The 25,869-nt window shown below is 36.4% G+C and overlaps 2 protein-coding genes across 3 annotated transcripts in view; one reads left to right on the plus strand and one right to left on the minus strand.

Moving 5' to 3' along the window:
* LOC139962090 (thioredoxin reductase 1, cytoplasmic-like) overlaps positions 1–11,442 on the minus strand; it is a 38,309-nt gene extending 26,867 nt beyond the window's left edge. Inside the window, exons 1-2 of the mRNA XM_071961956.1 lie at positions 10,955–11,442; positions 4,012–4,072 (exon numbers count right to left, since the gene is read on the minus strand). Coding sequence (XP_071818057.1) covers positions 4,012–4,072; positions 10,955–11,050 — 157 coding nt within the window. The 5' untranslated portion in view covers positions 11,051–11,442. The remainder of the gene's footprint in view (positions 1–4,011; positions 4,073–10,954) is intronic.
* A 2,317-nt stretch (positions 11,443–13,759) lies between these two features.
* On the plus strand, positions 13,760–22,799 carry LOC139962092 (centromere protein P-like). Of its 2 annotated transcripts, XM_071961959.1 has the most exons (9): positions 13,760–13,919; positions 14,827–15,093; positions 15,710–15,776; positions 16,645–16,800; positions 17,604–17,822; positions 18,981–19,060; positions 20,107–20,198; positions 21,483–21,576; positions 21,619–22,799. In XM_071961959.1, exons 1-9 carry the CDS (start codon positions 13,864–13,866, stop codon positions 21,644–21,646), a joined length of 1,059 nt encoding a protein of 352 aa, XP_071818060.1. In that variant the 5' UTR covers positions 13,760–13,863; the 3' UTR covers positions 21,647–22,799. The 2 variants fall into 2 exon arrangements, with proteins under 2 accessions (XP_071818060.1, XP_071818059.1); XM_071961958.1 differs by having other exon boundaries at positions 21,483–22,799.
* Positions 22,800–25,869: the final 3,070 nt, after the last annotated feature.

The raw sequence follows: 25,869 nt of genomic DNA on the forward strand, positions 1-25,869 counted from the left end.
AATCTGGAGATCATAAGTTGTTTTCTAATTACAGACCTGTCTCACTTTTAACCACTATTTCCAAAATTGTTGAACGACTAGTGTACAGTATGACAGATTGATTAAGTTCATTGATAAGCACAACATTTTAAATGAACATCAGTATGGTTTTCGGAAAAACTATTCAACTTATCTTTCAGCTATCGACTTAATTGATAGTATATCATGTGGCTTAGATAAAAAAATGTCTACTGTTGGTATTTTTATTGATTTATCAAAGGCTTTCGATAACATTGATCATTCTATTTTATTAAAGAAGCTTCTTGCTTATGGAGTACGTGGAATTTCCTATAACTGGTTTCAAAGTTATCTAAGTAATCGTATAAACTATGTATATTATAACGAAGTTACATCTGCAAGGTCCATTTGTAATGTTGGTGTTCCACAGGGTTCTATTTTAGGCCCACTTCTTTTTCTTATATACATTAATAATATTTCTCATTCTTCTACTAAGGGAAACTTTGTTTTATTTGCTGATGTCACTACAATCTTATATCAGAAGGATAATATAACTGATGCAATTCTAGAAGCCGAAAAAGAGTTTACTCATATTATTAACTGGCTTAATGCAAATAAGTTGTCTCTGAATTTATTAAAAACTAATATTCTTATATTCGACAATAAATTACATGATACTACTAATATTCCCATCAATATTGATGGCACTATTGTAGTAACCACAGCAACTACTAAGTTTCTCGGTACTACAGTATTATCGATTGTAACCTTCACTGGAAAAATCATATTTCATATATCTGTAGTAAAATTGCCGGTGCAAATGGAATTATTTATAGATTAAAACATGTTCTTCCGAAAGATACATTATTGACTTCATATAATACTCTAATACTTCCACACCTGAATTATAATTGACTTGCTTGGAGAGGTGCAAATAAATCACTGTTGCATAATTTATATAAACTGCAAAAACGTGCGGTTCGTAACATTTGTATTGCGCCGTATATTGCTCACTCGGGTCCTCTTTTTAAGAGTCTGAACGTCTTAACTACTTTTGATTTATTTGATTATCAGCTAGGTATTTTTATGTTTAAGTTTAATAATGGAAATCTTCCTCCTATTTACAACTCATATTTTCATTATAGATATAATATGCATCATTACAACACTAGATCTATGTATTCTCTAAACATTCCATATTCACAAACTAGACTTAGACAGTCCCAGATTCGCTCAAGTGGTGTTACTCTCTGGAATTCATTCTCATCTAATCTCACTGAATTGAATATTACTTTATATACTTTTAAAAATAGGTTGAGGAAAAAATTGATGTCGACTTCATATTACATATAATTACATGCATATTTAAACCATTCTTTAACGTTGCTGTTATTCTTTTGTAATTAGCACATTGCTAATTATTTTCTTTATTGCTTTTCCTTTCTTTTTGTAAGGGGTCAGACTCGAAAAGCTTTGCTTATTCTGACTCCTCTACACATCATATGTATATATATATATATACTGATTTTTGCATATCATTTATTATATGTAAGTATATTAATTTACTATTAATCATGTTATAAAATATAAATTAATGTTGATGATGATGATGGTACAAATAAACTTGAACTTGAAATAATCTCCTCAAAATCCTCAAAATCTGTTGCAAATGGGAGAGACTCTTTCAGAACACTAATTTGGGTACCTTCCTCTAAGTACAGTACAGTAGTATTTGTGTGATTATATACTGTCATTCTATTTCTGTAGCTATAAAAACAATCCACTCAGTATTGCTTGCCGTTAGTAGTGGCTCACTGGAGCTGCAATACGCCTCTCCCATTGAGCTGCATTGAAGGTTGGTTGTAGTTTCCAATTATAAGTGACATAATATTGATGTATCTACACTATTTATTTGTTTATTTGTTCGATTCGATGATTTGTTCTTTCCAAAATCCATGTTTAGGTATTGGTTGACATTACTGACGTTCTGGGAAGACATATACAGCTTAACATCTGTGCATTTGTTACAAATTGTTATGTAACATCACCATTTGCTCTGATACTGTGCCATTATACAGTACAATGATGCAATAACCAATCAATTTTTTCCAGGAATCTAAAACTTTTAAAGTTAGCACATGCAAGACATGTTGGAAAAAAAAAAAGGCAGAATTTCTGAGTAGTGAAACTGTAGTTGTAGTAGTGCAAAAGTGCAGTTGTAGTAGTGTAAAAGTTGTAGTAGTGCAATTGTAAATTATTTGCAAGTGGAGTGGAATCCTACTGTACTGTAGTTCAAACCAAACACAAAACAAGTAATTTTATGTAACATCAGTGAGGTCAAACAGATGCCTCCAATACAAGTAGAAAAACCAAAAGACAAGTGAGATTATGTTACAGTATGTCAGTGCTGACACACAAACCCACTAACTCTTCATTTATTAGCTGGTAGAAAAAGCATACGACAAATTACGATTATGCAACAATCCAGCCTGACCTACAACCATCTGATACACCAACAGCATAGAAAACAAGTGAGGTTTGCTAATGTCAGTACTGACACACATCTTGCCTGGACGTTAATATATATACGCCAGTCGAAGGCATTACGGTGCAAAAAATTCATAGATTTGGACTTCAGCACAATATAAAACAATTCAAAGGCTGAAACAACCGATATAATAATCAGCTCTGGGAGAGCCTAGCTATAAGCCAGCCGGAGGGTAATTTTCGAACTGAACCTTGTATTTAGAGTTAAATAAATGGTATGACACAGCATTTTCTGTAGGCACTCATCCAGTCTTATCCAATTACCAACAGCCTTTAACACGCACACCATACGAAATCAATAGTTTCTCTAATGTCACAAGATAATTACTCCGGCCTCCAGATGAATTCACAAAAGCGAGATCTGCCTCACTGTGCCACGGCTGACTAAATTAGTGGTAGGCGGCTATCGTATTAAAATGGGGAAAAGAACTTTCAGTTCTACTCTCAATGTTTTACGCTTGAACAGAACTTGTTAAACCTATACTAAAGGGATCTTCCAATGGCAGAGGATGATAGTGTCAAAACCTTGCTCCAAATTTTCAGAGTGACTACACCCACCATCACATCCATTGTGACACAGCATTTTCTTGTAATGAAATTATATACTGTAGGTTGAAGAAGGTCTTGTGGAAATTTGTGATGAAACTTGTGCCTACAAAATTGCAATAGCTATGGTGGCTTTACTGTTATGTTATCACTGTAGCTATGAGAAGAAGATTGCTGACAAACTGGTCATTATATAGAGAATTTCAGAAGAGAATGTGTTGTACTGTATACTGAAGATGTACTGGGCTGTTAGCTAAACCATATTGAATTACATTTAGATACATCCCTTCAGTAACATAGAAAGAAGATTTAAAACTAGCATCTCACTTTCACTGCACTTTCCTGTGAGAGAGAAATCTTGTTAGAGCCATTAGTGAGTCCATTGAGTCTGCTTACCTCAAATGACCTTTATCCTCCCCAAAAATTAACTGGGTTCTTTTATTTCTTTAACTTCTTAAAGGTCATTCTACATATCAAATATGCAGTTCATCCAAGCTGAACTTCAGGAGATATTACATTAGACTGACCTATGTTGACCTCAAATGACCTTTCAACTCATTTTAACCTTTTAGAAGAAAACAACAGAGTTATTGTATTCACCGTAAGGTGAACCTACACACAGTAACAAGCATGCAGCAACAATGCAGCAAGCAACTTAAATACTTTTGGCATGGGGTCAAAAGTTTGAAACAAAATAAATTAATTAATCATCTCAGACTCCAGAGACATCCCTACTGGAATATAAGTAGAAATATAAGTAGAATTATGATAGTATCCAGAATGGGCATTACAAGTATTAACTGGTATTCCAGTTTTTAAAAACTGAAATTTTACAATTATACTTTCTTCACAATGTTCCAGACATTATTCTAAGGGAAGGTAGCCTTTATGGACAAATTTATTATGTACTGTAAAACTTACCCAATTTGTCCAATTCTAATGACTTGTACACAATGCCTTCCTGCTTGAACAGTTCCTTTACCTGCAAAATAAAATTCAGTGATTAAACCAACTGGCAGAGTTTGCATTTCAGTCTCTTGAAACCATTAGATACCATAATACTCCTTTTTCCTCCTTCCCTTTTCCAATGCCACAGCAGATCATGCTTACAATCTTGAAATCAAACCTAAACCTTTTGAGCCATTCCTCAATCCTGGCAATGTTTGGAATAATGAATAGGGGTTTGGGTAAAGGTTCAAGCCAATCCATGGTTCAGGAACTGTACTCACCAATACAGGCACATGCTAGTCATCTTTTATAACTTTAGATCCAAACTTTAATTTACAAATCCTCACACAGAAAGCAATAAGAGGCAGTTATTTTCAGTTTATAGCATTTATTGTGACCCAATGAATGAATTCTCTGGTAAACTTGTAACAGTAGCTTATCTCAGCGTCATATTAAAACCGCCCAGGCAATACTTCTGTAGGGTCTGGCTTAGGGGTTAGGTCCACCAAATACTTAAGATAAAGTTACTACCTTGACTTACTGTATGCAAGCCTGAGACTCTAATGGCGACATACAGTACCGCAAGCTGAATTAGGTACAGTAAGACCACAGTTGCCAATGAGTGCAAATCGAGTACAAACTTTTCAAGTTGTCAAATTTGTCGCTGATTGAAGTAAACCAATGTGTGTGCTAAACTTAATTGCAGTTTATATATCACCATATATATATATATATATATATATATATATATATATATATATATATGAGTACAACAACCGTAGCTGTTTTCCCAACACTGGTCACTGCCCTCAGGACATTAAAGGGTGTGAAGACTCGCGCACAAAGAAATGTCTCATGCTGGTAATCTGACCTAGTTTCGACTGAGGTGTAACAGAAATTGTAGACACCACCATCGATCCCAGAAAATACACACACAGCTTGCTACCGTTGGTACTTAGACACAAGTGTACAGTCAATACATACAGCTACGGTCAATACCCACAACACAGTGTACATAGCAGCGATGGACATCTCAGGTCTAAATAAAAGATAACAAGGTATCACGTTTCATTACTGTCTGCATTTTGTAGCAACAAGAAGAAAACTTCACTTGCAAGCAATGGAAAGTTACCTTTTTTCAGAGCGTGGCACGCGGTTTGGGGCAAGTCTTCAATGCCTTTAAGCTGATAACATTAGTTGCCTCCACCTACAGTAGTTTATGACAGTACTGTACATATGGAGGAATAGCAGGACAGCATGCACTTGTGAAGGTATAGGTATATGCCAGTACAAATGGCTACAAATGTACAAATGAAAAGGCAACTGGAGACAGACCATATATGATACGCTAAAGCATGTTATGACAATTATTCTGTTGGGGCACAAATCATACCCAGTTCGTCCCAACTTGGTGTCGACAGGGAGCAACTTATACGGTACCACAGTTTCACTGGAAACCATGACTAAATATGTTGATATTGACACCAACCTGAAAGAATCCAGGCATAAGTCCACAAAATATCATCAGCAGTGACTTAACGATCCTTGAATTGGACAGGCTCTTCAAATACATAAAATGCTGTTGTTTTACCTGTTTGCTAATACTGTTTTATCTCTCCTACAGTACTAAAATCCTTTAATTAAACTGGTCTTTTACGTACAAGGCAAGAGGCATAGAAACTGTGATGATTCCTTCACTCTCATCATTAGCTGACACATCAGCACACTCCATCAATTATTCAGAGCCTGGCTGATAAAATCGCTGTACATCCATAGACGTCACCCCATCACGTAACACCCAGGGTTCCGTTAAATAAAGATATGGTGAAAATGGATCGCTCACCCTTCTCAGCTTTCCAGGCCTCCAAAAACTTCCATTAAGGTGCAATCATTTTGCATTTCAACTGCTTGACTGAACTACACTATCATGAGTTGACATTATCAGACAGTATTATCAGCATTGTTAGGAATGCAGGATTCTGGGTATGGGAAGCAATGTTTTTGCAAGGGTAGCAAAACCTTCAAATTGCTCAGGTTGGGGAGGGGGGTGCAATCTTATTCATTAGTGAAACAAACCCCAAGTGCACACACTCACAACTAGGCCTATGCAAAACATAACAAAATACATCTTTGAATGAACATCTTTCTTTCTCTCTTTAAAAAAAACCACAACTACTCCTGAAAAGAACCAAAAAACCTTCAAATCCTACAGTTGAATGAATTTGTTTGAAAACAAATAAATCATAACAATCTACGGCAAGGTACAGGACTAACAACATTTTCATTACAAAGAATTTCATGCTAAAAATAGTCAATGATGCTTTTCCAAATTTCCGATGATTGGCCTTACCAACTGTCTGCATACATTCTTGCATAATAGTGCTCAATGAACACAAAGTATGCAACTACTTGTTATCGTTACTTTCCCAGAGACAACAACGTTTGTGGTATAGGCTATCATATGTGTGCACTCAAACATCATAACGTTAGGCCTTGTTGTCACATACAGTACTGTATGTTTCCACAACAAGCGCTCATGGTAGGAAGATGCACTTAAATTTGTTTGTGAGACTATCACGTAATATTTGAATCATTGTTTTGATCAGAAAATGTTATGAGTTGAGACAATCTATGAATTTTGTGGGAAGCTAACATCTCTGATACTGAAAAGGATTTTGCGTGCATCCTACAGTATGTTTCTTCTCTCCGCATTGAGAGTTGCTGATGTAAAATGTACATTCATACCACAGTAGATTCTGTTGCAAACTTTTTCGCAGTCCCATTGACCACGTAAATTTTTTGAGTGCAATGTTCGTGTGTAAACTAATGTACTTTGTGTAGTCAAGAAGTAGCCATAGAAGTTCGTTTTTTTTTTAAATCGACATTGCATAAAAAGTTATTTACATAGGCCTACTGTAATTTTCATGGAGAAGGTTGTTTGCAAACACTGCAAAGAGCCCAGGGTAAATGTTGGAGCAGGTTTTGAGGATTTGCGCATGTGTAGTTGACCTACAGTACGTACATGTAGTAGAGAACTGTGTGGAATTTAGCGAGACATGTGCACATGGCAGGTACACAGATTCTTGAAGAGTAGGTTGTTGGAATCGCTGCAAGGTCAAAGCATGGAGCTACTATGGAGTTGGCGAGTAGGGAAGTACAAGGGAGGATGAAAGAGGGGCTGAGGGTAAAAATTGGTTGAAAGGGCAGTACTGTAAACTGATATCTATAATTTTATGATTTTTTATCCAATGATCAATCATGTCACAACAGACATCAAGGCCTACATTATGGAAACATTCAGATGTTGTCTCACTGTAAATATGTCACACTTTTTACAAAAAATGATGCCTGGATCAGCTAAACTATCAACAATTCACAACCTGAGTAAAAGCCCTCCCAGTTTTTCCTGTCAATACTAAATAATGATAAGGAAAGTAAAACCAGCTTTCAAATTTTTGAAGGGAATTTTGAAATGCACATTTTTGCCACATGACTGATGAGAACTACTGTTTTACTGCTCATTGTTTACTACTGTTTTACTGCACATTATAACGAGGTTTCTATTAAACTTTATATTATGACAAACTTTCAGACCCAGTGCTCTGTGTTCAGCCTTAAGTTGATTTGAACACCCGTGCATTTACATACTGTTAAAAACAAGCGCTCACGATCACCAAACAGGAAGTTGGGGTTCCAGAAATGGTGTGAAACCATAAGTAGTATGACATGAGGCCCAGATAATAATTGTACCAAGTTATGCGTGTAACAAACAACAATGGAACTTAAAGATCACCACTGATCCGGGGTCAACCTTAGCTGCGATTAAGTCATGTTTAACATCAAGCGTGGGATCTAATCTTCCCCTGATCCTAGTCTATTCCGGGATTAAGATCACAGGGTCTCATCTGAAAGTATGGGATGATGGCAAGGAATGGAATGCAAGATTCTTGAAGGAATAATCTTCACGGAAGGAAATAGTGTCAAGTATGTACACTGTACCCAGCTATCATGTGGTTTTTTTCTTTGTTTTTTCCTATTGCTTTAATTTACTAAATTGGCAAAGACACAAGGAAACCTTTAAATCCATGTTATGGTTTTTGCGATATATACATTTATTGCTTTTAAGATTTTCACATACAGTAAAGTACTTACAGCCATTTGCTGACCACAAATGACCTTTGACAAAAACAATAGGAAAGCTGTACTCATTTTAGGGAAGCCACATGCCAAGTATCACATCTGCCAACATTTTTTTTAATTTTTGAGATATATATTTGTTACAAGTTTTCCAAACTCTGTTGACTTCAAATGATTTTCAAGATCCACCAAGAATGGTACTGAGCCTGTATATTTTCTACTTTATTTTTACTTCAATTCATTTATTTGTTTCTTCACAGTTTAATTACAATACCAAAGGATGGCTACTACAGCATTCAAAATACAAACTAGATACTAAAAGTCTTAGTTAGTGCATGGAGGAAAAACAGACCTCCATGGTTAATGGTATATATAAGGGATCTTGTAAAGTTGTAACGAAAGGAGAGTATGTTAGGCTTAGAAGTTAAATTATCTGGAATGGAATTCCAGGTGCTGATTGCTCGAAAATGTGCAAGCTTGTCTTTCTTTGTTTTTCATTTGGTCGACTGCTTGATAAACTTTCCTTGTTTTTCTAGTTTTCTGTTTATACTATTCTGCATTTTTATTGTAAGCATGTTGTAACAATGTGTTACTGAAGTAATGTGCGCATCAACTGTGCGTGTGGGAGGGTGTTAAGATTGTTTATGCATGTGTCGGTTGTGCGTGTTGCTTGCGATGCGTGATTTGTTACTATGGTGCGTGTTGTGGGTGTTTTCTTTTAATAGGGTTTGGAACAGATTTGGAGGCAGTTATTACTTAAGCGTTTATACAGACAAGACGTGTTCTGTTATCTTGGTATCAAAGTTTGTAAAGACAAGATATGGTCTTTTATCTTCGTAAGACTCCGTTGAAGTTTGGCAACAAATACACTTCGACTTAGTGACAAATATAACCCCACCGCCCCCCCCCTTGGCTGGACTCTTTATTTATTTGTTACACATGTATAGACGAAATAAATGAACTGAATTGAACTGAAAGCAAATTTGAAATGCTGATTCAGTGATTCATATATTTTCCTCCTATCCTCTTTTAAAAAATAAAACTTGCCTCTAAATCATATGCAAAATTCTCATAGCTACTAGCTGCAAGTACTCACACCAATTCACTACCCTAGCATCTGACTAATTGATTACTGAACAAAATTAGCTGACATTGTGAAAAAGTTTATCAAATGAAGGTTTCCCTACACAGTTTTCATGACTGCAGCATTTTAAGCTCTAATATAACTGGTAGATTTCATAACCTCCATCAATTTCCTGTTAAGCATACAAAGTTTGGCCAGTGATTGCAGAAGTCACGGTAAGTAAATATTTGTGTGTACGTGGCCGCATTCTAACTAACTGTAGAGTTCAAAATCTTATGTCTTTTAAACACCAAGGCTCAATTAAATATGTCAACATTCTCATCTGTAGCCAAAAATGAAAGCTTCCAGTAGTCTGCAATCTCTGGAGCAAATCTTAACTGGTCTGGAGACAAGAGTCAGACCAATATTCAATGGTTTATCAGTATAAAAGTCATTGCTCCACCAGGGACTAAGTGAGCATTTAAATTTTGTGTAGCAGATTAAAAAATGTAAACATCTTTTGAATTGTACAACAATTTGACCATTATGCAATGCAATACTGGATAAATGAATCCCTTTCCACCACCTAGGACATGCTATTGGGGCTAGGGGATGGGTCTCAGTTGAAGGGTTACCCTTCCTTTGTGGGACTTTGAAGTGGTCAAAGAAATGGTAGCAGATATGATATTTAACAAGCTCCAAACACTTTAAATGTAATAATCAGGACAAAGGACTGATAAAACTGACAAATTGCTTTCATTGCTCAATGGTAGCTAGAACTGACTTGCATGGAAGGTTCAATATGTCTGACTGTGCGAGTTGTTGTTGAAGAACAAACTTTGGAGACCATGTCTTAAGTCTTGTGTCATCTGCTACTACATAATTGGTACAACTATTTGGTGTGCCCAATCCTAAGGTCAACCGTTGCAAAACAATACAACTTATTTTTTTAATATTTTGCAAAAATTTGTCATACAATTGAATCAATTATATCTGAAGAAGTATAATTGTAAGATCTCAATTAGAGATGAAACAGGTACAGTAACATGCATGTGAGATTCCAATAAATCAATGAATTTTTATGATCATGAACAAGATATTTAGCCAAATGGGGAAATGTAAAGATAGGTAGTAAGGTACATGATACAGGTGTGCTTTAAAGCCATTATGGAAAACAGAGAAACGTTCTTCATGGACCTAGGCTATTATGTAACTTGCACTAGTTGCACTTGCAGGCTAATGTAAGGTACTGATTATGATCATGATGATAATACAGAATTTAGTCACAGGCTAGGCTGACAAATCCAAGTAGGCTACGCCTAAATGAGTAACAAGTCACTAACAATGTTCATACTGTACTAGTACTAGGCTTTATTATTATGAAGGTTAGGCCCACTACCAAGTTATGATGCTGGTCTGGTACTACGCTGGTAACGTTACTGTATCCTTGTACGTTGCAGGTATATACTAGCCTAAATACTTAGTAATAGCCTAACAGAAACACTTCGATACTATTATTACTAAAATCATAAGGCTAGCCTAGGCGTAGACCTGAAGTAACTGTACGCGTATACCTTACAAGTAGAATGCTACGGCCTACAGCAAGCCTAGCCAGTACTATAGTAACATAACAGAAGTAACGTTAGTAATATAAACTTATGACATAAGTTATTTTCGTTCTTTTAATTCATGAGAAATACGCATGCAATTCTGTACCTGATTACAAAACGGACATGTCGTTTTGCTGAAAACCATAACATCATTCGACTGGATGTTATTCAATACGGTCTCTCTCACTGAAACGGGAGGCATGTTGTTCGCGCCACTGCAGCTGACCGAGCACCCCACAACTTAGAAATTGCTTCTTCTGATCAGATTCCACCTTCAATTGGATTGATCAAAGGTATACCCTATGGAACAAACCGAAGTTTACACTATTTCGAAATCTTCTCTACAGAAGTTTACAATAGGTAAATTAGGCAAGATCCAAGTTTGCAAGAGTTGGCTATGTTTATGTTTACCGCTTGCAAGCATAGTCTGAAACCTACTAGTACTACTACTATAGTACTAACTTCGCGTTGTTTATATACGGAGCAAGTAAAGCTGAAGTTATGATATAATGTGCTGAATAACGTTTGTTTGCACATGTGTATAAGATTTTGCGCACTTGGAGAGCGCATGTCCTATATAATGTAAAATCAGAATTTACTCCATCTGTCGAGTCACAGAAATTTCTGTGGTCCTTGTACTGAACAAGCCCGCGCGAAAATTCTAGTTAATGACGTCATGGCATGCGAGTGACTACGCAAAATAAAGTTGCGTAAGGTGCGCGTTTCCAAAAGAGGATGTGACCTGTGACAGATTGGTGTCTATAGGACATTTTTATGTTTGCATTTGCGCTTTTTCTTATTACCGAGTTCACCCCATATACAATGACTGACCAGGAATGATTGTTCTGTGCTCTGTGGATTGCTTAAGCATCAATTTCAAGAACGGTTAAGAATTTCAGAAGAAATTCATCCACTTGCAAAAAAAAAAATTATGTTCAAACAGATCGAAACATTGAGGACAAGGGCAACTTGAAAGATTTGACAAACGTGTTTGCTAGTTCGTGAGTGTACATTGCATATATGGGCACTTTGTGCAACGTGACGTCGACGTCTTTCATTATACAAACTTGATCACGAAATATAACTATTGTTATTTATTTTCCAAAAAAGATATAATATATGAAGGCCTCATTCTTCATAAGTAATCGCATCGACAGTTATCAATGACTGGTATATAGTAAGTCTGCATGTAATTGCACTAGAAGTAGTGTAAAATAGTGGACTAGTTAACTCTTCCGAACTGGTGGATGGAAAAAGTGGAATATAGATATGACGTCAGTATTTAGTCAGTCCCCAAGTTAGCATGCTAAACTTGCACAAAGTTACCAAACGTGTATGCTCTGCCTCCGGAAGATTATGACCCTCTAAACTTTGAGGAATAGTCAATTGGGCAACGATATTTTTTTCATTAAGCAAAAACGAAAAGGAAACCTTCTGGGTTGGTAGTAAAAAAAAATTAAATATTTGAAATTATTAACTCGTACTCGAATATGGACTTTCTGCCGGATATGTATAATAATAACATATGATCGACCTAACTAATTATCATTTAGAATTAAACTTGTACGTTTCGAATGAATAGAGAGCGCTCTACATGAACTTGGTACTAGAAATCTCTATAAAGGAACTCTACTGGTACTAGAGTTCCTAAGTTATAACCCTAGATTTCCTTTACTAAAGGAACTCTAACTGGTACATACATAGGCGTAGGAGCCTAATTTGATTGTAGGGGGGGGGGGGTGGCTGTAACGACTTGCCCGAATAATATAACCAAAATTTTTCGCGCGCTCCGCGCGCGTTCAAAGGGTTAGTGTGCATATTAAATAGGCATTCATCGGTTATTACATCACATGCCAATAAAAGTTTACATCACATGACAATCATTTTCCGTGTTATTACCCTGCCATATTGGTTGTAATTATTGGGGAAGTCGTTACAACAATAATGATGATAATAATATAAGTTTAACCATTGAAAAACACACTGCAAATTCTTATTCTTTCAGTACGGTAGGTGCCCGGAAACTTCTCAGCATATTGCCCGAATTGTCACCAAAAAATCGGAAAAACACACTGCAATTTATTATTCTTTCAGTACCGTAGGTGCCCGAAAAATTCTCAGCATATTGCCCGAATTTTCACTAAAAAAATTTTGGTTAGGGGCTCCAGCCCCACCAGCCCCGCCTCCTACGCCTATGGGTACATAGATTGGTTGGCGCTTGAGTCTCTTTACGAAAAAGAGAAGAATGTACTTTCCAAAACTGAAAATTATATAGAAGTATTAACTCATACGGTACTGCTGCATTATTTGCACGTTTTTCTCTGGAACATTTTTGATGAAGGTGAAATGTCTAATTGTAGTTTCGACATTCATTTCGAACGTTTATCTGAAATGTTTTAATATCTTATCTCAAAATTTCCACATTACATGTTAAATTACGACCTGTCTGTTTTTCAATCTTAAAGGGGTGCGGGTTTGTGGAGAGTGGGGAGGAATTGGGTCCGAACAAACGCATGGACCTTCCCCTATGTACCGCGTGTTGTTTAATATTGTCTCGTGGGTGAAAGTCCCCGTTTTTGTGGATAACTGATTTGCGTATAGATTTACTGTTTATGTCTTGTTTAATTAAACACTGTCATGGAGGTTCATCGTATGGTCTGTGAGTCAAGTAAACACGTAAGACCATTTTTATTGTTTGATTATTTTAAGTAATGACCTTTAGTAGGTCGTTATCCTCCCTTGACGACAAAAGGAACAAAATATCAAACTCCGAAATGTGGCAGGAACCATACATCTAAGCAGTTAATGAAAATTAACCCAAACAAGACGCGTCCTTACTCCAGTCCAGCACTCGGTGTCTGCGCAAAGAAACGGGGCAAAATGTGTATAGGTTGACGTTTAGTACGATGCACCCATTTTCCCCGGTAACTTTTGTTTATCATATCAGTGTAGTCTGCTGATTGTCAAACGGTAAATGTGATGTGACCAGTCTTAGATCCTCCGTTTATTGCTGCAATGTCATCGGAAGTTGATATAGATGCTTTTAGTACAGTTTCAAGGGCGATCGATGAGTATGTATTTTAGGCCTTAGACTTAAGAGCGCAAGGAAAAGTTAAAATAAAACTTCTAACTGACACAACATACAATTTCACAGAACTGGGCCTGGGTTTAGGCTTGGGACGAACTATATGTTAGGATGTTAGCCTAGGCCTTACTAAGGCCTATATTGGTTTGAACGTGTGATTGAAATTAACTTACTTTTTTGTCTATCATAATAAAATAGTAGGCTAGGCTTAAGTAACATTACAAGTAGACTAGACTGGATCTACAGTGCAAGCATTCAATTTTAGAAGTATTATTACCTCTCAAACTGTCCAAACCAAAGATGTTAAAACTAGTACAGGCAGTACAGGCTGCATACAAAACTCTTGTCAGGCCAGTACTCGATTATGCTTCAGTAGTCTGGGACCCATCGCCAGTGTGATGTGGATAAAGTGGTAGCTATTCAGAGAAGAGCAGCCCTGTTTTGTATGGCAGACTACTCTTATAAATCCAGTGTGACAAATATGCTTGAGGAATTAGATTGGCCCTTTCTAAAAACAAGAAGAAAGCACACACGTCTACAAATGCTTTATAAAATCAATAACAATCTTGTATCAATTGATAAAGACAATCTAATCCCAACAAAAAGTGTTAACACAAGTAATAAATATGATCTTAACTTCCAAGTTCCCTACGCTTGAAAGAATTTATATAAATATTCCTTCTTCCCCCACATTGGAATGCTTTGGCATCAGACATTGTGCATGCACCTAGTCTATACTGTTGCAAAGACAAGCTTACTAACTCTTGTTTTGTTATCTAATAACTTATAACTCATACTTTGTAGTGCTCAGTTGGCGTTTATGTCCATTAGTAAGATTTTTGCCGACTTAACCCATTCAGATGATTTGTCAAAGATGTTTACTTTTATATTAGCTTCCCTAGTGAGAATGATGTCCCCGAACCGATAGAGACATACCTAAAGAGGGTGACAGAACATCCAGTTCTGTCTAGTACAAGAATAGAGACATCAACAGCAGGAAATGTCAATGGCAATTCTTCTCCACCGAATAGGCAGACAGTAGGATCCTGTAAAGCAGAAATACTGAGGCTAGAAGATGAGATTGCTCAGTTGGAAGATGTACTATTTCAGGAGGAGTTTAAGGTATTAGAGATACCGACCACAACATTGGAGGAAATTGGGTTAGTAACATAAATCTTTTAAGTCTTCTCAGAAAGCAGCTAGTTGTGTTCCCTTTTCTTAGCCTTTGGAATTCTGTATTCCACCCACTGCCAGGTTTACTCAAGTGGTAAAGTGCAACATTCGACACAAAAGTTACAAACACTATGATGTCCTTTCTTCTCGACAAGAAGGTGTAATAAACCACTGTAAAGCAGTAAAGGCCAAATATTATCTTCAGATAAGCATGTTGGTAGGTATATCAATAAAGTGTTCGAGTAGGCCTAGGAGAATCACTGCTATATTTTTTTAATAAACAAAGAGTTTTCCACAAGCTTTTGAAAACTTGGTTAGGATTTAATGCAACATCCCAAAAATGAAAATCAATTGTAAGTGACTTGATTAAAGGCTGACATATTTCTGCTGTTACACATTTACATATAAAACCTTTTGGATTAGTCATTTTGCTTTCATAATATGAATATTACTTACCTCTTTCCTCTTGATGGCTGAGAACACTGTAAGGATTATTATGAATTCAGACCTGTTCTGTAGACTTCAATCAGGATAACTTGTGATTTGTAATCTTGTTGTGATTAAGTATGCAGTTGTACTATTTTCTTTGTTCTATTTTTGCAGAGAATTTTATGGCATCAATGAAAGTGACTCTGCTACAGCTGGAGAAGAGGAAACAATTCTTAAAAAGGTAAACTAGCATTATTGACCTTGTTAATTGTTTTTGTCATTTCAGTAAGAATAAATGAGTGAATTGCTATCCACTGTTGCTGTATGGGGGGTGTGGAATTATTTTCTGAAACTTTGGAATCAATTATGACTTTCTGGAGTGGTTAAGTATGTTCACTCAAATAGATTTATGTAAACATTTCTCCTCATGATGTAATCACTGATCTATATAGTAATTGCATTAGGTTATATATAAAACATGACCTCAAGTGCACATTGAATTTTTTTTTTGTACACAGATAATCACAGTTTCCTTATTTTATAGTTTCAACATTCAGATACCTCTAATTGGTATGAAAAATCTGACCACTGAGGCACTGTACCAGGCTATGTGATAATATTCTTATTTTTGTAGCCATTTTGTAAAATTTACCATAAGGATGGAAAGGTTGACTTGAGGTCATAAAGTTAATGTCATGGATTCTTATAGAGTGATTAAAACAACTTCTGTCGATACTGGTTACATCTTCATGTCAGTTTGGATTGAAAGGATTTACCCGGTTTAGAACCCTGTTTAAGGATCATTAATCACATTGGCTGGACTACCTAGTCCAGGACCAAAGGTCATCAGATGAACAATTATTTTACATCATTGTCTATTAAATTTGACCGTTTCACCTGTCATCATGTTGAATATTGCTTTTTCTCGTTATTAATTTGTCTTCAATGTTCAACGTAGAACTTTTGATATTACAAATGTTTAGCTCCAGCATAAATTTGATCCATTTAATAGTTTCTTTGAGGATTAAATTAATTGTATATTACAAAATCCCAAACCTCCTATACATGTGATATTTCTTAACATCGTATATTTAACGTTTCTTGAGCAGGTGCAACTTCAAGAAGCGTTTACGGGAATCCGGTTTGATGATGTCATCAGCAGAGTGCTTGAGCAAACACCAGAGAGAACTGTCAGAGTCCAGACGATAGACGGAGCCTGCTCTGACCTTGAATTTAAGGTCAAATTTGAGGTCATTGAAACTGAGGTCAGAGTTTATTTTCAATTAAGGAAAGTAACTGGTATTTGATAGTGTTGTAATGCCTTGCCCCACAGCTCACTGCCTCTGGTAGACTAAGTTTTATTCTTAGTGTAGCTATCTTTAGAACAAACTATTATGATGTGACAAAATTTAAAAAATATACTTGGCCTTTTAAATGCCCACGTCATTTTGTTTATGTGCAAAGAAATTGTTGATGTTTAATGATCAAATCACCCAAGTGTTGCTGTGTGAAATCCTGAACTTACCATGACAGTCTGAGAAGACATTCCAGTCGTAACCAGCTTGGTTGTTACTCATCTTTGGTATAAGGACATCCCCTCCCCTCCCCCAACCCACTTCAAAATTATCCCAGTGAATATGCAAATCCAACTTCAACTAGTTTTATTACACAGAAGTATTAGCATCCTCAAGGAACCACTCAGCCCTTGACCCTCTGTTGGTTCTTCTTTTACCACTGTGGTAGTTTTGTTTTATTGCTGTCTGAAGACATCCTCGCATATCTTAAGCTCCAAGGAATATGTTGCCTTGGCAACAGTGTGTTATGAATATTGCATAGAGTAATAGCTCCACTATCTACTACTGAGATGTATGAAAGAGTTCGCTTAAGAAAAACCAATAATAAATATCCAACAACAAAAATAAACGGTAATGTTTACTCATTGTTTAAAGTCAGCACAACAAGAAGGAAGAAGACACAGCAAGAAAAGAAAGCTGACTGTGGTCATAAGTAGAATAGTTTGGCAACAAGATTTTCCAAATGAGATCTAATATTTTGTTTCTTCGTGTAGGTAACTGAGAAGTCAACAATACCAGCTCTAGCAGAACAAGAACACAGAGCGCAGATCACAAAGTTAGAGATTTCAGTCGACCATGTGTGGGTCAGAAACGATATCAATGCATTTATTAGTCAGATGACCCAGTCATGTTCTCTGCAGCCATTTCTAAGAGGTTTCCAGCAGTACTCGGGGAAATTTAGTGAAAGGAAGAAAGCATACAACCATTTCGCGGTGAGTACCCATGGATCCACACAGCCCCCTAACATGGCAATTTAAAGCAGTTGTGGTGGCTGTATAACTTCACTCACTGTAAATATGCTTGAGCTAAAAGTTGTTAGTTTGTTGCATTAATGTTACAAAGTATCTTTCAGACACTTAATAAAAGTCTGCTGCTTTGATAAAAAAAAAGAATCTTATCAACCCTCAGTCAGTTTTTTTTGCACATTATTAATGATCTGATGCTGTAGTTTTCATTATCCGCTGAAAATAATTATGACCAAATTTTGACGTTTCGAGTCTTGAGTAAATACTTCACACAGTTTGTACACTGTTGTGCAGGTGATTAGAATCAGCTGGGAAGTGTAAAACTGTCATTAAATACAACTTGCTGCTTTAAGGACAGGTATTCACAAAGTTAAGTGAAGTATTGATCAGGTAGCAGATAGCAAACTGGTATGTAACCGTGACTGACTTGCTTCACATGTAAATACGTATTAGAGCAGTTTTTCGAACATGAAATAAATAGTTTATAACTAATAAACAAAAAATCTTGAAAAATTGCTATGCAAAGTGAAATTTTCTTTGCTTTGCAAAGTGAAAGTTATTTCCTGTATGTCTCTTGTAAATTTAAAACGTGAAATATACATATGTGTCATTGTGTATAAAAAGCTCCTGGTAATAGACAGGGAGTAAAGGACTATAATCACTATATTTAGGGAGAGTAATTGAACATAATATAGCAAAAAGTTTGAAGTAAGACATTACTTTCTGGTAGGTTGTAGTCAAGTAACATCAAACTTTTACATCATGGATATTGATATTAATGTATAGGATGCATATGGATGCAAGCCCTGGAACATATAAAAATTTCTTTAAATAGTTATTTTGCACATCTGTAAGTATCAGGAAATTTATCATTCACCAAATTGATAGTAAAAGGTGTCTAATAAGATGGTCACTTGGTGTTGCAAAGATGACATCCTCATGAGATTGTGCAAAAAAAAATACAGGCTGTGAGCTTAATAGATTAGCTTGGCAACCACAAAAGATAGAGAGAGAAAGCTATTTTTGTAGAAAAGTGAAACATTATCAGAGATATGTAACTTAGAATCTTAAAAAGATAACTAAAAAGTTACAGGATCTATGTGTTTGCTTTCTTCAAATCCCCAGAAAACTTACCCAGGTTGCGTTACCCTCTATCCGAATAATGACCTGTCCATCCTGCAGTTTTTTCATCCGGTACAGAGAGGGTAAGTCCATTAAGAAAGTAAAGTTACTCAGTGGTTTTTGTGCTTCAGATGGGGTTTATTGTGGAAACTAATGCTCAAATGACAATAAAAGGTACGACCAAACTTACAGTGAACGTTAACATTTCTGGGCAAACGGTTGCTTGTTTTCTTCTTGACTGTGTAGCAACAGAAAATGTCTGAGGAGGGTTTTCGAGTTCAAGAATAGTGAGGGACCAGAATAGAATGGGGAAGAGCAGGGGTGGGTGGAGGGGGGGGTGGGGCTGTGTGCATAGGTGGAGGGATAAACTTATAAAGTTAAAAGATGAATGATCAAGAGAGACAAGAATCTGCAAACCTTGCCATCACAATAACTCCAAAATGGCTTGTACGTATCATTGGTATTGCTCATCTGTCCACTTGCCACATAAAGTAAAGACTGCGTATGGTAGTTGGGTCGTAGAGGCAATCATAGAGGTCACTCTAAACCTGCTTGTGACATAGTTCATCCAGTGCCATTTTTGATTCCATGGGTCATTTTGAAGTCAAACTTTAAAACAAATTAATCATTCCAATAACAACTGCCGGGCAGGCATCTTTATGAACCGTAAACTTGGTGTTTAGGCCCGTATGGGCAATTCTTCAAGTTCCTGTTTTATATTAAGACTGGAGACTAATGGTCAATTTAGGTGACTAGAGGTCAAAAGTTGAAAACCGTTGTAACATGTGTGCTCACTCACAGGCATGCCATTGTCTAACTTCATTCATCAGTTCATTTGCTGCCCACTGGAGACCAGCAAATGGTCAGAACTTTTAAAAATCTTTTACACAAGGTTAAGTCGATGCTTGTTTACTCACAAGTACATGATCGGAGGTTCTGGAATGCCTTTAATTTTACGTTATGAAATGTTTTTATGTAGATACAATTAAGGATACAAAGAACCCTTGAGGACTAGAGACAACGAGAGGTACATGCGTCCACCTTGTCTGTCATGTCCCTCTGATTATGTTTTTCCCATGTTTGGAATGTTTCTGATCCGTTTTGTTCTTTTTGGTTTTTACTCTTTTAGAATTGTGTACACTGTGACTTGGCTAATACAGATAACACCCCATTCCAACGTTGAGGAGAACTTTTCTCTTGATGTTTTTGCGACTGAACAAAGTAAGTTGTCTCTTTTTTTGAAACTCAGGTCATTGAACATTGTTTTTTAATCCTGTTGATTTAGTTTATTTTACGTTGGTGTTCTTAGTAGCCGACCCTCCGAAAACATTCTGCTTAAGGACAGGCACCCCACACCTTCAGCCAAGCAAACTGCCACTTCCCATATTGGAAAAAAGAGATATGAACAAAAATGAAATGAAAAGAAAATGCTTTTATTCATTTAATAAATTATTGGTTGAAACAGTCTTTGCAAACTTTTGTTAATTATAAGTAAATCATCAACAGAACACTGAAAAGGGATTTTAATGAATTAATAACGAGGAAAGCAATTAGCGACTGCCATGGGATACAAACTACTGACAGGATTCCACATACTGAGCTATCAAGCCTGTTTGATTGCTGGTGAGGAAGGAGGGTGTACCAGTCAGAGGTCACAGTACCTTGGATACCATGTAGCCAGGGATCACACCCTGTACCATTCCATACAACTCAGAGGGTGGCAGGGAAGGGGCATCAAGAAGAGTTGGGCTTTTAATTGTGCATAGTTCTTTAATAGATCAAACATACATTATCATATATTATACATTATCAGTGCCAACTTAAACCTGTAGTTTGCATTGAAAATTTGAAATTGGTCACAATCTGGTGGTAACATATTTTAACCGTTAAATGAAAGATAATGTACCGAGTCACACAGTACATTGCTTTTAGTCCACCCACATCAGGCCAGTATCAATGAAATTAGACATCAACCTCAGAGGTTTGCAAACAAATCAATCTGACCAAAATTTCTGCGTTGGATGAGACAGCTTGTAACCTTCTAATAAAAGGCTGACCAGCCAAGATCTCTAATGGATATGAGGGGTACATGCTTCGGTTAGGATGTGGGGGAGCTTCCAACCCTCAAAAAGGGTAAATGCAAAGATCTCTCAGCTATGGGGGAAAAGGGCGGGGGCGCCTGAAAAGCATGTTCATATTTAAATATCTTTGCAAAATTATTCAGGTTCAATTTCGTTATCGCCCTCTCCCTCCCATGAGGATTCAGTAAGCCGTGATGCATGAGAATTTTTTTTGGGGGGGGGGGGGGAGTGTGCAGCCCTACATCACTTCAAAATTTGAAATACGGTTAACTACGATAAAAATCATTGGTGTGCAATCTCATGCAGAGGGAATCACAATTCGTGATGTTTTAGAGGAAGATAGAAGTTTACAGAGCATCATAGTCATCTACCTTCTGGAGCAGATCCCCAAATTTACTAAAAACTCTGTTTTCTTCTTGTGCAGTGCAAAGGCGAGACAGGCGAAACATTCTTGACAAAGCACCCGAAAAGTTTCAGAAGATGATTAAATTGAGGGGAATTGAGAGAGCAGTGGACACGTTGATACAAGCAGTATCATCATACTAGTGATGTCAATGGCTGTTGATACAAGCAGTATCATCATACTAGTGATGTCAATGGCTGTCCTAGGTTAACTAGTTTACGATGGTCAACTCTCATAATCTGGTATTGGATACTGATAATGCTAAAACAGTATCATCACACTAGATGGTTGGCTGTGATGCTCTTAAAACTCAGTGTTAACGTAATACACGAGATAAGAATGTCACCTCTCATATTGCACTAATATGATACTCTCAAAGCTAAACAGTATCATCACAATAGAAGACTGAGTGTGATGCTCACTAAAACTCAACTGTAACATTACACTAGATAAGATTTTCACCTACTGTAGACCGGTATGATATTGTTAATGCTAAGCAGTAGCATAATGCTAGATGGTTTGCTGAAATACTCTCAAAACTCAACCATATCATAAAACTAGATAAGACTAAGTAGTAGCATCATACTGGAGAACATGGTTGACGGTATAGTCTTAATACGAACCAGTTTTATCGTACCAGTTAAAATGTATATTGATGTAGATGTAAATTTGATTTATATTTAGATACACTTTAGGCAGAGAATTAATACTGATTGATGACATTCTATTACTGTCGTCAGTGCAGGTTGTATTGTTAACACAGTATTTATTCTGAGAATTATCATTTAAACACATAATAAATATATCATCAGTCCCCCACCCCCCCCCCCCCCTTCACCAGAAACAACACAAGAATGAGTTAGAAAATTGAACCAATTGATGAAATGCAACCAGCCATTTTGAAGATCTGACCTGAACATACAACTAACAACATACACTGTGCTTGAGTGTATTATTTGTATGACAGGAAACATTGTTAACATTACCTTGCAGGCACAATATGCTGCTGCAAGAAATGTACATATTCTATTACAAATTATGTAACAGCAGATAGGTGCTAGATTACTGGGTTGTTGTATAAATGTGTGCATTTGTGTGTATGTATGTTTATGTATGTATCTATGCTTTTATGTGTGTACATATGTGTGTTTGCATGTTAGTATGTGTGTGTTTGTTTGTGTCTATGATAACGTATTAATCTAATAGCTTTTCCTTAATTTTATTTCAGAGGAGGACATTTTCTACTTTCTTTTGTGAAATGAATTTGTAGATAAATTCTGACTAAAGTACCCAAATTTTTTTGCCATAATACATTTATTTAAGTTACTTGTAATTGCATTTTTCCTATTTCTTTGTATTTTTTTTGGCACTGACTCTGTTGTTGTGGTTAACCAAAGAGGCCTTTTCATATCTTCTGACCTGTTAATAAACATAATTGTTTATTGCACTTAATTATCCGAGCTTTTGACCTCCCAGACTCCTTCCCTCTGGTTTATGTCAGTTATAGAAAGAAAGGGCTGTCAATGTCCATAAAATCTTGTTCACACTACACAGACTTCCAGAGCTAACTGTTAAATTGATAGAATGAGATGAATAAGTCTAAAGATTAAAGTGAATTTATTGAAGGCATAGAGGGATTATAATTGCCAGTGTAATCTCCATTGTCATTCCATTAAAGATAGCTGTGAAGGTAATTGTAGAGGAAAGTCGAAAGTAGAACTGTTCATAAAGAAAGTTTTGTATTGAGTAGTGGGGTTGAGGATGGGTAGGGTCAGAGGGTGCATGAAGGTTTCGGTTATTTCAGCTCAGTGTGCGACATTAAGCTTGACATAATGAGAAAGGGGAATCGGGGATTGTTGCACAAATTCATTCAGAAATTGTTGACATTTGGTTTTGATAAACTTTGATCATAACGAACTGTCAGTATATATAGACATATACACACACAAACGCACACACATACATATATATATACAACAACCTGCACCCCACTCATACAAATTCCTGGTTATGCTGCTGATTTCAAACAAATACCATTGAAACCCATACACTCAGTGTGAGAACTTTTGCTTTTTAGTTTGGGTACCTTATTTAACAAAAAAATCATTGCATAATTTTCATTTTCATTGCATTTTCATAGCATTAATATTAAGAAACAAATTTATGCCTTCATCTGTGTATCAGTGAATGTCAACCTCCATAAACCTGTACACAATAGGAGTGTCTATATCAGTGAAGGGTGCCAGCCCATGATATTGTTTTGATTCATTTAGATTATAAAAAAAATACTGAAAACATCCTCCTAAGAATATTGAGAATATGACATCACAAAATGGGGGTGCTTTCTAAGTTTGATTAAAGCACAAACCTATTCTGTTAAGATGTGTGGTTTGGAGTAGATCTAAGATAATACAAAAATAAAATTACACAAGAATGGAAGATGCTTTTGACCACCCCCCCCACCCCTGTTACCCCTCCCAATAAATGCAATAAGAAATAAGACTCAAGGCATTTGTTATGTAGTCAATATGAGGAGTGTAGTATGAAATTTCTGCACAGTGAAAAACGTGCATGGACGTATATACAGTCTTTCTTTTGTAGGGAAAAGGACAATTAGCAAGTTTCCTAATTCATAATCTATGAAGTGAAATGTGCTGTGTTTTGTTTGCGAATTTATTCCTATAAAATCCACCCAAACCCTCTCCCGGCCCCCCCCCCCTCCCCGGCACTTTCACTCCCCTTCGCAGTAACTTCGCTCAAAGGTCACCAATATTTCCCCCAAATATGCTTGAAATTCCGACTATGGTCATGCATGTTACTCCCACCCACCAAGCATTTTTCCTCAGTGAGATATTTAAATTGTCTTATTGAACATTCCTCAATGTCTCGGAATAATTTGGAGGCCAGAAACTCGAAGCAAAGTAATTTTGAAAGCTTTAGCTAAAATTCTGAGGGCAATGAAAATGACCTTGAGAGAGGAGTTGTTGAAATGTTATGTTATCACGATTCATATCTCGATGTGCTTTTTGACCCGGATATCGCCAAACGCTTTCCAGCTCAAAGAAAATATCGCTGAATTTTGCCGAACAGATAATACATGCTTTTGAGAAATGTTGCAGATAGTTTACTAATCACGCCGTAGTGTTAACAACTTTGCTAACCAAAATATGACAAACCGAAAATGAAAAAAAGAGGAACAAAAACAAACCACATTTTAAATGTTATTCTGCAACAGAAACTGAGTTCAGTCGAAATATCGGAAACATCTGCGGTTTATCGTTTCTACGGGTAAAGGAAACTGTTATGGTAAAGGGGTTTTTGTATGTCTCATAATTGCAACAAAACTATGTAGGTTTCGCCGAAACTTTCACTTTTTAGCTTATTGACCGGGCTAAAACATTTTGACCTTTCAAAAGTTGTTTTAGTCAAGTTTACCTTTCTAACTCACTAAATTTTTAAGGCATTGGTTTTTTAGTTGTCATATAGGACTTTGAAAAGGCTGCTCAGTTGTATAGGAGGGCGAGGAGGGCGGGGGGGGGGAGGGGTTGATATAAATTTCGAGGGACCAGGGGGAACATGTGACTTTGATTTGAGTGGTCAAACCACAACGTTACCTCAAAACTTTCCAACAAAAGAGACCTTTGCATTCCGTCAAGTACATTTTGATCATTTGTTTTTAAACAAAAGAACACATTTAACTTTTTATATTTACTAAAATGGAAAGGGTACATTTTATGACAAAAATGAGCACTTTATTTTAGGAAAAAGGATACTTTTTCTTTTTCTCACAAAACTGAGGGAGCTCCTCTCCCTTTGTCCTGGTTCCTATACACCTGCTTCTACTTACTGTGGTTAGCATATGATTCATTCCCGCCCTTCATTGTGGTATCATTCAAAAGTCTTAGAATTCACCCATGTATTAAGTACGGTGAAAGGTGAATCTAATAGCAGCATGATAGCCTTTGAGAAGAAGGGTGGGGGGACAAAAATTAAATATTGATATTCCTGTCAAATGATTCAGTTTAAATTCCGCTATCGCCCGGCCCCGAGGCTGTCGGAATCTATATACGAAAAATAATGTTCACATTTCACACATCACTGAAAATTAAGTTTGTAACCGAAACGCACATGAAATGAGACAACGCAAAGAAATATGACGGTTTTATTTTAATAATTATCAATAATCTTGTCATTTATGATGTCGAGATGCCGAATGAAAAGAAAAGTCTGTTGAATGTTTTGAAAAAAATACTTTGTAAAATATCTCTTAATCTAAATCGAAACCATGAGATGCCATTCATGGCAGAGATTTTGAGACACATCCCTGAGTGATGTTAAACATTTGTCAGATTTTCAATCAGTTAAAATCGTAAAAAGGAAAGAAGTATTGCCAATAGCATATGACTTT

This window comes from Apostichopus japonicus, chromosome 20 (assembly GCF_037975245.1).
Source record: "Apostichopus japonicus isolate 1M-3 chromosome 20, ASM3797524v1, whole genome shotgun sequence".
In the NCBI taxonomy this organism is placed as follows: Eukaryota; Metazoa; Echinodermata; class Holothuroidea; order Aspidochirotida; family Stichopodidae; genus Apostichopus; species Apostichopus japonicus.

Coding starts and splice junctions, on each gene's coding strand:
- LOC139962092 (XM_071961958.1), top strand. CDS start 13,864: ATGTCATCGGAAGTTGATATAGATGCTTTTAGTACAGTTTCAAGGGCG. Junction 15,094..15,709: donor ACAACATTGGAGGAAATTGG/GTTAGTAACATA, acceptor CTATTTTTGCAG/AGAATTTTATGGCATCAATG. Junction 20,199..21,482: donor TGTTTTTGCGACTGAACAAA/GTAAGTTGTCTC, acceptor CTTCTTGTGCAG/TGCAAAGGCGAGACAGGCGA.